Source organism: Schistocerca cancellata, chromosome 4 (genome assembly GCF_023864275.1).
Source record: "Schistocerca cancellata isolate TAMUIC-IGC-003103 chromosome 4, iqSchCanc2.1, whole genome shotgun sequence".
Taxonomy (NCBI): domain Eukaryota; kingdom Metazoa; phylum Arthropoda; class Insecta; order Orthoptera; family Acrididae; genus Schistocerca; species Schistocerca cancellata.
Window position 1 is genome coordinate 636,339,057 of NC_064629.1, and position 14,008 is coordinate 636,353,064.

The following is a 14,008-nucleotide window of genomic DNA, read 5'->3' on the forward strand; positions in this document are numbered from 1 at the left end:
TATATTGCTACTCAGCACAGAACAGTTCAATCCCCACAGTTCGAAGATTCACTTGCTGCGGGCAAGACACCGCCTTTGGCTACTAAGGTAGTGAATTTTCACGAAGGGGAAATTATGTGGTAGGCCGCAGAGCAAACAGAGAAGTCTCTCTAACGCAACATTACGCAAGCTGATGGTAGATAAATTATCCGATGGTGAAGATGAAACTACGCTGTTACGTTATCCTTCGGCTTCATATGTAGTAGAGACTAATTAGCCAAAACATTATGACCACCTGCGTTATAGTGTGTCGCTACATCTTTAGAGCGCAATACAGCAACGATTCTGCTTGGTACGGATTTAAAAAGACCTTCACAGATTTATGGGGATATGATGCACCAGATGACTACGCACACGCCACGTAAGTCACGTAAATTGCGGGCCGATATTTTGTAGGCACGGAGATGGCGCCCCATAACGTAACAGATCAGTTGTATCGGGTTCGCATCATCAGGATTTGGTGACCAAGACGTCAACTTGAATTCATTATCTGTAGCACGATTTTGGCCATGTCAGATGTACAGTGATTGTGCGGGAAGATGCCACCGCCGTACGGAAAGCATCAAGCTTGAAGATGTGCAGGTAGTCCTAATTAACAATGATGTAGCTCATAGCTGTAATGGTGCCTTCGATTACTACCACAGATCCCATGGAAGTCCAAATGAATGTCGTCCTTCGCATAATACATCCCCTCACGGCCTGTGTCTTTGACACGGTGCATGTTTGGAGCATCCACTTGCAGGATGACACTGTATCTGGACACAACCATAGATTTGGTGTAACAAGAAACGTGATTCAGCCGCCCAAGCGACAAGTTTCTCTTGATCCACGGTGCAATCTTGATGATCCTGTGCCCACTGCAATCGTAACTGCCGACGTCTTTGCGTCAACTTGGGAACGTGTCGATGTTGTCTGCTGCAGAACCCGATGATCAACAATATACCTGATGGACAGTACCGAAAAAGTATTTCCTACATTGTATACCAAGAGAACACTTGTACCAACGAATCCGTCAGCTCCTAGTCTTATAGAAGTGATAAAAAAAGATACATAAGGACAGTATGCCCATCCATCTGGTTATTGACGCAAAGAGCGAAGCTGGATACCGCATTGAGAAGCTTTTAACCAGTTATCTGATTAAAAATTTGAAACATCCACTATATCTAACCGAGAGGAACTTGTCAGTAAGTTTTCTAACTTAGCCATTACTCCTAACGCATCCATTCTTTCTCTCGATGCAAAAATCATATATCAAGTATCCCTACGGATCCGGTACAGAACACACTTAATGAGAATCTTTAGACACACTGCGGAAGAAACTCGGATGAGACAGATGATGATTTATAGCTGTTGAATATGGTGTTACATTTTAATTATTTAAGTTGCGAGATAATACATAGGGCGTCTCTCCCTAACAATCGCCAGGCGTATTTTTTCTGCTGTTTCAGCAGATATCTGCAATTTTGTTTTTGCAGGGTGTAGCTGCATTCAGCCCAAACAAATAGTGCTCATCAGATCCTGAGTGTGTAGCGGAAACGTCGGTTTATTTCCCGTTATAAACAAAACAATTTTTAAGGCGGAATTTTACCTGGCCAGTTGATAGAGCGGTCCCAGACAAGTCTGTTCCGATATTCGTTTTATCGACATGTATTTACAGTGACAGTAAAACGCGAAGAATAAACAGCAATTCAGCAACAACTCAGTAACGCTGCATGCTTGGCAGCAGCAGTCAGCGCGGGGCAGGGGAATACTATCGCTGCTGGAATATTGGTTATTCTTAGAGTTCTACGGTCCACGTTAATACATATCGATAAAACAAATACCACACCAGGCTAATCTGAGACTGCTCTATCGAGCGGGAACGTAAAATTCCACTTTAAATTATTTTTTATTTTAATTTTTTAACGGGAAACAAACCAACACTTTCCGTTGACAATGGGCGTGCTATGCGTTCTCCGATTTCCTATTGTTTAGGGAACATATTCATGACGAATTTTGATCATCATGTCATGGGATTTAACTATACACTCCAACGTAATCCGTTTATGCTCCCGATACGTAGACGACATTATCTTATTGTATAGTGGCTCATCCCAAGATTGTAATAGTTTCCTCCTTGAGCTAAATAGCTTGAATGATAACATCTAATTTACTATGGAACAGAGCGTTAATGTAACCCTGTCTTTCTTAGAGCTGTCTATTACGCTTATAGGGAACACTATCAGTTACAATGTTTATAGAAAATTTACAACTTATGACCTGGTGATTAATAATTCTACAAACCATCCAATACAAATAAAGATGGCAGCGTTCAGATCAATGCTACACGGACTGCATAATGTCCCATTGTCTCAAGGTGCCTATGAGTATGAGTTTAGAGAAATTCAGTTCATAGGCCACTCCGACAGCTACGGGGCCAGCTTTGCCACTAATATTAATACGAGTGTTTTAAAGACCAACAATAGGAATCGTAATCCTTCTGTGACCCGGGTTCGAATGTTTTTGTCCCCATCCGCAATAATCCCCATAATGATAAGATTTATCGTAGGATACCTTACTATGGTAATGTTCCCAGAAGAAGCGGAAGATATTTGAGTTCTTAAAACATAGTTCTGGCGTACTTCGTTCCTATAAATAATGTAAAGAAGTTCTGATACTGGGAAAAATCGACATTTGTAGGTTTGAAGTCTATTACAGTACATGTAATGGGTTTAGTTCAAGATATATCGGTCAAACCGGTAGAAATTTTGAGGCACGCTTTATGGAGCACATTAACAAACCAGGCGCCCAATCAGCTTTAAGTACCGTACTCACCTTCAGGAAACTGGGCAGTCATTTACGGGTCTCCCGTCTAATCTCCAGATGGTTTATCGAGCAACCAAAGGCAATACACGTAAAATTTTCAACGAATTGAAAATATAACGCTCACTGAAATAATTTCCTGATGAAGCACTTAACGCACAGACGGATTTACCCCAGAGAAACATTAACGCGTGTAAAAGCTGAGGATGAAACTTTATGTAGAAGCGATCCATTTCTGTTACATTTTGTTGCAACTGGAAGGATGAATTAATATAGGTCACTGATGAGCCTTACTACTCAATAAAATCAAAAAGTGTCTCAGGTGGATTTTCCCACAGTTTAGCTGAAACAACAGAGTGGTACTGGCGTCCTGGCTGTAGTACTGACACGAAATTTGGGTAAAAGATGGACCTTCAGAGTGAGATTCAGTTATGATAAATTACATTCGGCAAATCACTGAAGTTTACTGACTATATAAAGTGAATGTCTGCGGGATAATCGTCTACGATGTTGAAATCTAATCATACATTACTAAAACGTAATTCTCCAGAGTATTCTATACTCAGGACTGCTTAAGAAGAGAAATCAAGAAGAAAAACGGTAGACAGACATTCCTCAAGAAATGTCAGTCAAACATATACTGAAGGCTTTAAGCTGGAGAGAACAGAAGTCACTTAGCTGATGACTCTGAATCGCCTGAACAAATACACTGATGCAAACTCGTGTATGTCACTTCATATGTAAACCAAGTAGAGAATACTGTAGAAATATACCAGGGGCATTCAATATGTGATGCAATACACTTTTTCTCGCCCAATTTCGGTTCAAAAAATACGAAATGTGTTGCGAAACATCGTGGAATATTCCCGCTTCAGCCTCTAAGACTTTATGAAAATCTGATAATTGGCTACGCTATACGTAGCCTCCAAAATGGCGTGTGTAACGGAGATGCGTTCCAAGCAGAGAGCTGTCATCGATTTTCTTTCGGCGGGAAATCAGAGCAGCACAGATACTCATAGGCGCTTGCAGAATGGCTACGGAGACCTGCCAGAGAACAAAAGCACGGTGAGTCGTTGTGGAGGCGTCTGTCAGCATCGCAACGAATTCGCGCAGACCTGTCCGATCTCCCTCGTGCCGGCCGGCCGCCCACAGCTGTGACTCCTGCAATGTTATAACGTGCGGACACACCCATTCGAGGTGATCGACGGATCACAATCAAACACCTAGTTGCTCTATTGGGTGTCTCTGCTGGTAGTGATGACACATTCGTCCACCAGTTGGAGTACTGAAATGTGTTTGCCCATTGGGTTCCCCGCCGCCTAACGCAGGCCATAAAGCGCAACGAACGACCGTGTATGAGAAGTTGCGTCTCCGTCGTCGACCAGTGAAGCGGTACCATGTGAGCATAAAGGCGTGCTCAGTAAGGTGGCGTAAGGCTGTCATATTCAATGGAGATTATGTTGGAAAATAAAGTTTGTAGCTAAAATAGTGGGGTACGCCGAGAGTGCTAATGCGCTGCTTGCGGCACTCAGGTAGGAGCGCCGGCCCCGAATCGAATCCGCCCGGCGTATTAACGATGGGGGCTGGTGTGCTGGCCAGCCTGGATGTGGTTTTTAGGTGCTTTTCCACATCCCACTAGGTGAATACTGGGCTGGTCGCCACGTCCCGCCTCAGTTACACGATTCACAGATATTTGGAACACGTTCGCACTAGATCCTGATTTACACTAGATGCAGACAGCTGGGGTTCACTGATTCCATCCCAGGGGATATGGGGTGGTGGCAGGAAGGGCATCCGACCACCCCTTCACACTAACCTTGCCGAATCCGATTGTAACCAAGCCGACTCTGCGAAAACTGCAAGACAAAGGCGTCAGCGACAGACTTGCAGAACGCCCCTCGTAGTTTTTTGGTTCCTAGGATATTCTTTAAGCATTACCTTAAAATGTCAGTACATTCATCCCCTTATTTGTTGGAAGATTACTTCAGTAACATTGTACAACACATTCATTCCTTCTCGTCGGTACACACGACTCGGCCATTGTGTAACTTTATGCATTCGTCATTTCCCGCGCTGTCTTATGATAGTGTCGTGCCAGTTTAGCTCAGTTTGATGCCGTGTGGCCTTCCTGAGCAGTCTACTCATAAGGTATGTGGTCACTCTTGCTTATTTCTTATCTGGTTCCTACTTGAGGCCAGGCTACGTTTATTTGACTGTATCTATTCGGATGTCCTTACGGTACATGCTGGGCGGGATTAGCCAAGCGGTCTGGAGCGCTGCAGTCATAGACTGTGCGGCTGGTCCCGGCGGAGGTTCGAGTACTCCTTCGGCCATGGATGTGTGTGTTTGTCCTTAGGATAATTTAGGTTAAGTAGTGTGTAAGCTTAGAGACTGATGACCTTAGCAGTTAAGTCCAATAAGATTTCGCACACAGTTGACCATTTTTTTTCATACGGCACTTGCGGTTTTTCCGATTTCTTCCGTTTTCCTTAGTTATTGAAATATGTTATAGGTTGCTTGTCGGGCCCAGTCGTTTTAACTTGGACCACTCCATTGCTTTATAGAGAGTGAATTATTTTTATTCCCTTGACGATGAACAGTGGGATTTGGCTATAACTGTTTTTCCTGTATACTATAATGATTTAAGACATTGTAAGTGTACTACTTGGATTTATTATGTGACAATGATCACATATTTTTTAAAAGAATTGCCTTTCCGAAGAGTAAATGTGCTGTTCTTCCAATGTACAGCTCACCAGATGATGCATTTTCAGTACGCGAAACCGGTCGTGACCAATAAATGACTTTAACGGCTTGATCGGATGATATTTTATTCAACATGTTTATTCAAATGTACACTGAACGGTGTGCTCCGAAACCCGCGTGCTTGTTCCAGTATTGTATTCTATTGTCATATCTGCTACAGATCGCTGCAAATCCTGCTTTGCAGATCTGGCAAGCTTCCGATCTCCAAGTTCTGTAATGAAGCGTGGGCATACAAGGGCTTGTTGCCAACCGGTGGCTTCACCATCCTCCAGTCACTTCCCGTAGATGTTCACAACTATATCACGCAAACAGCCGACCACCTTCACCGTTTCCCAGACACTCATTTCCAGACGCCGGACCATAAAAATCAGCTTTTTGTCAAAGTCGCTTACGTCAGCGGATTTCCCTAACTGGGTCCCGTATCGTTGCTATAGCAGTTCCTTATTCGTTTCTGCTTCATTTATATACGAAGGCCGTTCAATAAGTAATGCAAAACATTTTTTTCTCGCACCATTTCGTTTGTAAAAATGCGAAATTTACTGTAGGACATCGTGGAATATTCCCGCTTCACCCTCTATAATTTCATGCCGTTCCACTAGGTGGTGGCGTTTTACGTAGCCTTCAAAATTGCGTCTGTAACGGATGATGATGCTGATGATGTTTTGGTTTGTGGGGCACTCAACTGCGCGGTTATCAGCGCCCGTACAAATTCCCAAACTTTGCTCAGTCCAACCTCGCCACTTTCATGAATGATGATGAAATGATGAGGACAACACAAACAACACTGGACTCGCATTCGGGAGGACGACGGTTCAATCCCGTCTCCGGCCATCCTGATTTAGGTTTTCCGTGATTTCCCTAAATCACTTCAGGCAAATGCCACATCTAAAGAAGCGTCTTCAGCGTGTTGGTCACCACAAAAATGTAAAGCCTACGCATCCGAGAGGAGCTCACGAAACTTCATCGGATTGTTCTTCCTCATCCATACTACAGCCCGGATCTCGCACCTTCCGACTTCTATTTATTTGGCCTATTAAGTATGCACTCTCGGGAAAAAGTTCGTGGGTCATAGGGAGGTTATTGATGCCGCAACACGTTGGCTCTGACATCCACTACTAGATGGTACCATGCGGGCATACAGGCCCTCACAGTAAGGTGGCGTAAGGACGACGCATTGAACGGAGATTATGTTGAAAAATAATGTTTAGTAGCAAAAAGAGTGGGGAATAATATGGTGTGCTGGAATCCTGAACAAAAACTACCTGCTTTCAGAGAAGAACTTCGTTGCATTTCTTACTGAACGCGTCTCGTATTATCCTTGCCGCATCATGTGCCTTCAGTGCCACCAGGCGACATCCAATTTCGCGGTTGACAGTACTCACATTATTTTGGCTCGTCACTGTATATGCTCTACGGAAAGATGCAGGTCGTCCAACTTTTAAGCTTCATTAACTTTCCTGTGTACATAAACTAGCCTTAGTAGCTGAAATAATGTGAAGGATGAACCGGAAAAAGAATTCCGCTTTGGTGGACGACAAAATTTCCGCAATTTCTTTTATCTCAATAGCGCTAGTCATACACCTTCGTAAGGGGGTCTCTGGACTTTGAAAGGCATCGTTAGGAAGTAGCTGCAAACTAAAGGTTTGGAGCAGTCCGTGGTGATTGCTTGAGTAACTCACAAAGCCACTGTCCACGTAAGGCGGATGTCGAGTTCGAGTACACCTCCAACTTATAGTTTCATTTTACTGCAAACGTTGACTGCCTAAGCTGACTCATCGGATAGTGTTACTCTGTTCGATTCATTGAAAACTATTGGGTTCCTTATGGAAAATTGCTCAGAGATTTCCACTCGGCGTTGGATGCTCCTTTTATATTGCTCACCTCGGGTTGCGATTAAAGAAACAGATTGTTCGAGATGCTAATTGAGGTCTGGTATCACTTTGTTTTACTTTTTTGTGACATTCATTCTCAGTATTAGGTTGATATGGTTCACAATGGGTTGGATTTCGTTCATTATTGTCTCTGGTTGACGACACGTTGGCAGGAATCATTTACGCTATTTCAGCGTGGAAATGCTCCAACTGAACTCTCTCGCACAACCTGTTCTCATTGAATGTAAGAGATATCGCTCTACATAAATGACCAGAATATCCACTTCTAAAAAGTGTTATCTTCTGACTCATAAATTTTTCAGTTATTTAATTAACTATCCATAGTTCTGACGTTTTCAGTGGGGAAACAGGATGATTACTAAATTTATTCTTCGCAAAAAATAAAAATTGTAAGTTCTATTGCAATAACATTTACAGTAATGATTGTGCCGAGTAGTAAGACTGCAACAACTCATTAATGCTGATATATGCTAAAAATTTCATGATTTTTTACCTGTCTCTGAACTCTGTACACTGTAATATTTTATCCAGCAGAAGCGCTGCAGTTTCAATTATGCTTTTGTCTATTTCTCGTCAGTATTTATTAGTTTATCGTTTTCATTTTTCCATTTCTGAGTTCTGTATAGATAAGTATTTTGCATCATATTCTAATTGTCTAATAGCCCCGTAGAATCAGTGGTTGTTAACAAGCAACCTACGAGTAACACCACAAGCTTAATCCAAATCAATTTCTCCTTTATTTCCCGAAGTTAATAAATCTATTCTCTACAGCCATAGGGTGGGATGCTAAAGCCTAATATTTCTTTTCTTTCTCTGCCTACAGCACTTCTTAGTACACATATCGCCACATTTCGTCAGATGCGTAATTTTGTGTTTTTTTCCTCATTTTTAATCTCAAACTCATTCCATTCCTGCTAAGTCTTTGGAAACGCATTTTACCAAATTAGCCCAATAAATGTACAATTCCCAGTTGAACTAGCAGAATTTTATGAAACGACGAGCAATTTTACATTTGCCTTGGTATTATTGAATTTAACTTTTAAGAATTAAAGTAACAATTGTGAAAAATCAGTCTCCCAGTTTTTTTCCAATATGCTAGTCCTACAGTCTTCCCCCTCCTTTTCTAAGCAAATCTATATGTAATAGATATCTGATAATAACTGGAATGGAACATTATTTTCATACTTTTTTTATTGTATTTTCTGTTTTCAGTTTATCTTGTTGACTTTGGGATATCAAAACACAACTGGAGCAGAAACACTCGCTGACACATTAGCTCTCCTCAAAAAACTAACCAGGCTATTACCAGGTGAAGGAGAGCAAGTCTTGGATTTGCTGCATGACGTCCAAAGCTACTTGAATCAAACAAATTTCCTCGATGACATTCTCGCTTCCGTGAATGACTTCTACGAAATAATAAGTATATTACTGGATAATCCATTTTCCATCCAAAATCCTGAGGTACGGATTATGTTTTAAGCTTTTATTTTTAATTATAAGATACTCTAACCTTGAATTTAGCTACTGCTGAAATGTATTTAAGCACCTTCTTGTTTGTTTATCATTTTCACTTGAGTTTCAAATAATGGTCCTGGAAGATCTGATTCATATATCATCGATTACATATTCATTTAATTTTAAGGCAACCACCGGAGCATTCATCCATGCAAACTCGCCTGTTTCCACTGTAAGAGCAACGTATAAACATTATATATTAAGTCGATGTAGGTAAGTTTCCCACTTCCCTACAATGAATGTTTATTTTTGAGCGATCAAACACGATCAGGAACAAATAAAGGGGAAATTACTTGTATCTGGTATAAATATTGGACAGTAAATGGTGAAATACAAGTTAGTTGAAGAATTAAAATTTCAGTCGCTATTAAAAAGATTCATAAAATTAGACTGGACTCTGAGATAGCACTTTGTTAAAACATGCGATCTAAGAGTTGAAGTAGTTGACAAACAAATCATGAAGTTAAGTGATCAGTGAAGCAGAAGAACAAAGATAGCATTTTAAAGAATTTAAAGCTTTTACCTACGGCTGCAAGAGAAAATGAGTTGATTCGTATGGTGAACTGCGACTGTGTGTGCAGTAACATGAAATAGTGTTCAGGCAATGTGAACCAAAAGATTACGAGGCATTTCGTTAAACTCAGCAACACTGAGCCAAAAATAAATGTTATTTGAAATGACAACATCACTTTGGTTCCGAAAATTGGCTGCGTGTCATTATAAGTCAACAAGATGCACAGGATTAGCAAAAGAAATGCATACTACCTTTTCAAGAGAAGCTCATCAGACTGATAACAACTGGCCCGAAAGATGAGAAGTCTGGCACAAAAGCGTTACTATAAATGTGTATAATACCAATCGCTTCCCAAACAAAGAAGAAGTGATATTATTATATAAGTGATATTATTGACAGTATGTAAACAGTTGCGGATCAGAAATATGAAAATCTGAATATCTCGCCTAGTCCGACATATCTGTAACGAATTGGTGCAGTAATAATTTTTCGTTTAAGATAATTATGCAAAAAATAAAAATGAGGCGTCAAGTAAAGGTGCTCCATACCTTCTCGAGTAATCTAAATTAGTCGACACTTAAAAGCAACATCAGTTACAAATTGAAACTGGTTCCCACATAGGGATTCGTAACAAGAGTTTTTCGGCTTCTGTGAGCAGTATTCTACTAGTGAGCTATCTGAACATGTCTAAAATCTCTGCGTAGGACTCCTGTTTAGCACTACCACTTCCGCTTGCCGTTTCCGTCCTCTTCCTACTTTGGCAAGGGAGATATACCATGAACAGTATGATGACGAATGGCTTTCTTACAGTTTAAAGAAGTTTCTAGAATAAAATACATTACGTATGCACTAACTTTTATGCTATGACTATGAGAACTGTTCGTCCCAAAACAAAAATGTACTGACTGCAGAATCAGCACAAGAGGAGACATTTCAGGTAACATTAACAAGAATACACGTAAGTTCACATTTTTCTGGCGGCTGTGTTGTAGTAAAGACATCTCTAAATTGAAAATGCAACTCTGTTACGAACGATGCAGCGTTTTTACCAATAACTGTCATGGGCTTACCGTTTGATTACTGTAGTTTTCTGAAACTGCGCTGTCAGCAGATAATTAATTGCATAATTAACTTTTATGCATTATTCGTTGTTAACATCGAGTATTTTTACGAATCACAGACGTGTGACAGTATTACGTAACACAGGCTCACGCAGGTGATTCAGTAATGCGATTTACTGACCACATGATGGATGACAGAGTACTATGCACGTCTGTAATTCATTTGAAAATGACTGATAAGATGTTTTTTTTCTAGTAATACTTGGTAACAAAAACTTGTTTTCTGTGAAATAAATTTACATTATGTCACAAACTTGGTCATTGTTGTTATAACCAAATATCATTATCCCGAAGGCCTTTGAATACCGAGGCAGTAATGGTGATGTGAGGCATTAAAAAATTTCCACCTTCTGCAAGAGAGTATGTAATTGTGCAAGAAACTGATAAAGCATGAAACATAAAAACAGTTATAAAATCTCAAGAAATCTGCAAAGATATTCAGGTTAAAATCTAAGTGTTTATTAGAATCTGCTCGCTGGAAGAAAAGTTCAGCCTCCAAATCGAGTAAGGCGTTATAGATAATTTATGGATCCTGTGTAACCCTTTGGAGTCAATAGAACGGAAGTATACTGCTGGTCGTTAAAATTTCATTACCAAAAATGATACCAAACAACGAAATTTTACTTGTTGTGCTTATACATTGTGGTAGGAAGAATAGATGATAAAATGTGCAGGTGATTTGAGGGTGTACAGGGTGTGAACTACAGTACACAGAGCTGCCAATCTCTGGTAGCTGCAATGGTTCTACCCCACCTGGGCAACGAGTTGAACTTAGCTTGGATGACAGGGATGGATACGACATTCTATGCTACTTCCACTCTTATGCCTGAGTTCATCAGTCACAGAAGTTGCAATTGATGGCGTGCCAGTCTCTCGGCCACCCACTATCCAATGTGTTCAGTTGAGAGGGTTAAAGAGAACTCGCTGGCCGGAACAACATTCGAACACTCTCTGTATTGAGGCATTAGTCGACTACAGCATTATTCCACCTGGGAATAAGCCGCTTCAGTCGGCTCGTGTATTTGTATTTCCCTGTGCGGTTGAAGGCCATCAGAACATGCTTAGCTTTATAACGACAAGACAAGTTATCCGGACTTCCACAGTGTATACGACAATCGAAAGACTGGAAATGGTGTTTGTAAACTGTAAACCCACCGTGTGCTTTTGATAATGACCACAGGAGCCCAAGTCCAATAATATTATGATTGAGTAGTAGGTCCGGTCAGCAAAGGAAGCATGCAGTACTGCGCTCTTCTGTTGAAAGACAACGTCACGGGTGTTAATATGTCAGAAATGTAACGGCTAATGTCCAAATTAGCGGCTATGTGAATCAGCAATGACCGTGTAATCTATCCAAAGGCACTCCATACCATGACGCCAAGTGCTGGGCCCTTATGACGATGACAAATGTTACCTGTTACCGTTCGCTCTCGTGTAGCCTCCATACACCGGTTACGCCCATTGTGATGCTGACCTCAGAACCACTACTGTACTCACTGTTTTCGTCGGACGCACCACTGTCACCGCCCCTCTCTTTTCCGCCACCTCAATGGAACCCTCAACAATGGTCGCCACACTGACAGTCCGTGGTGCTCCAGATGTCGTCACGAGCGAGGTTGCTCAGTGGTTCCGCGTCCGGCCATCCAGATTTAGATTTTCCGTGACTTCCCTAAACCGCTTAAGGTAAATATTGGGATGGCTCCTATGAAAGGGACAGCCAGTTTCCTTCCCCATCCTTCCCTTAACCGAGGTTATGCTCCTTGTCTAATGACGTAGTTGGCGACGGAACGTTAAAATCTAATCTTCCAGACGTCGTCACAATGATAGTATGGATTCTAAAAATGCTGCAAACAAGCCGATTTCTTCAAAGTACGAGACACGGCTGAGTGAAGAACATGTCTGTCCTCCATCGGAGCTAGTCGTGTGGCACCGTTGAGATTCTGCATGTTGTTGAACATGGCCCTCCTGAACCCATCGATTTCCTATTCACATGAGAATAGTGGGATGCCAGCCAAAGCATTTAGCAATATCGCGGAACGATAAACCACACACTCAGTAGGCCGCGTTCCAGCACTTGTTGGTTTCCGACGTGATGGTAGATTTTTCTTCTTCTTACTCGAGGCGAAACATGACCTTCTCACAAAGATGAGATTTATGGATGAGGAACCCACTACGCGATCTTTTCTTATACAGGATTCCCCAGGAGGAATGGTGAGTATCCAGGGATATGACAGAAACGATCATTCGAAGCAAAAACTTGTAGTAAACATGGGCTCTAAAATGCGTGCCTTGAAAGCTATGACCACTTTTTTCAATAGAAGAGATGTGTTTCAGAGTACCAAAGATGAACAAGTGCTGATAGTTCTTAAGGTATGTACTTTAGAGCCCATGTTTGCTCAACATGTTTTTTTTTGTTTAGATCCATAGATCCATAGATTACCAAATGTAGGAAACTGATATCTGATAGTGGAAAAAATAATTTTCACAGTATCAGAGATGAAGTAGTGCTCATAGCCCTTAAGGCAGCGATATGCATTTTAATGCCCATGTTCACTAGACTTTTTTGCTTCAAATAATTGTTCCTGTCATATACATGAATATTGATTATATTATTCTTGAGACTACCTGTGAATACAGGGTGTTACAAAACGATACCTACAACCTTGGAAGAGTTGTAAAGGGTGTCTTGAGGAACAAGTTCAGGATAGCAACCCGTGTCCGGAAATGTAGTCTAACAACACTACAGCACGTCGAAGTTACAGGCGCCGGCGCTCATAACTTCGACGCTCTGTAACATTGTTGTATGACGTATCCGGACACGGGGCTCTAGTCTTTGTTTGCTCCTCACGACGCCCTCTACAGCCTCTCTAAGTTTTTCGGTATCGCTTTGTAACACCCTGTAAGTTGCAGGTTGCATTACTCATACCTACAGTGTGCGGCTCCTCTAAAATCTAATAAATTGCATACCCATGCAGGTAGTTGGCTTCATGCCATTTTGATGTTTGGTATATGCCAACTTCGTAGTGTTGCAGTTTTAATGGTCAGTTGTGCACTAATAGTGATATAACTGTATTTGTTGAGTGACGTACCTTGACAAATATTTCCAGAATTATTTACAAGAAAGGTAAGGATATGGAAATGGACGATTATAAAATAGGGTTCTTCGAAAAATGGCAATTTATTCGATAATGAAGAATATTGGAACAGTGTTCAGTAGCGGTTACCTCTTAGCCAAGTCGATCAGCAGTGCGTATAATTTTGGCACGACAACTCTTATTTTTAACAACAGTTTGGTAATGCTGTGTTGCAAAATGGGTCCTCTGTTGTGCGTAAGCGGTACAAGTAGCAGAGGCCTAAAC

At 41.3% G+C, this 14,008-nt stretch overlaps 1 protein-coding gene across 1 annotated transcript in view; it reads left to right on the plus strand.

Annotated features, from left to right (window-relative positions):
• LOC126184357 (adhesion G protein-coupled receptor L4) overlaps positions 1-14,008 on the plus strand; it is a 443,528-nt gene that overhangs the window by 283,561 nt on the left and 145,959 nt on the right. Inside the window, exon 7 of the mRNA XM_049926737.1 lies at positions 8,712-8,960. Coding sequence (XP_049782694.1) covers positions 8,712-8,960 — 249 coding nt within the window. The remainder of the gene's footprint in view (positions 1-8,711; positions 8,961-14,008) is intronic.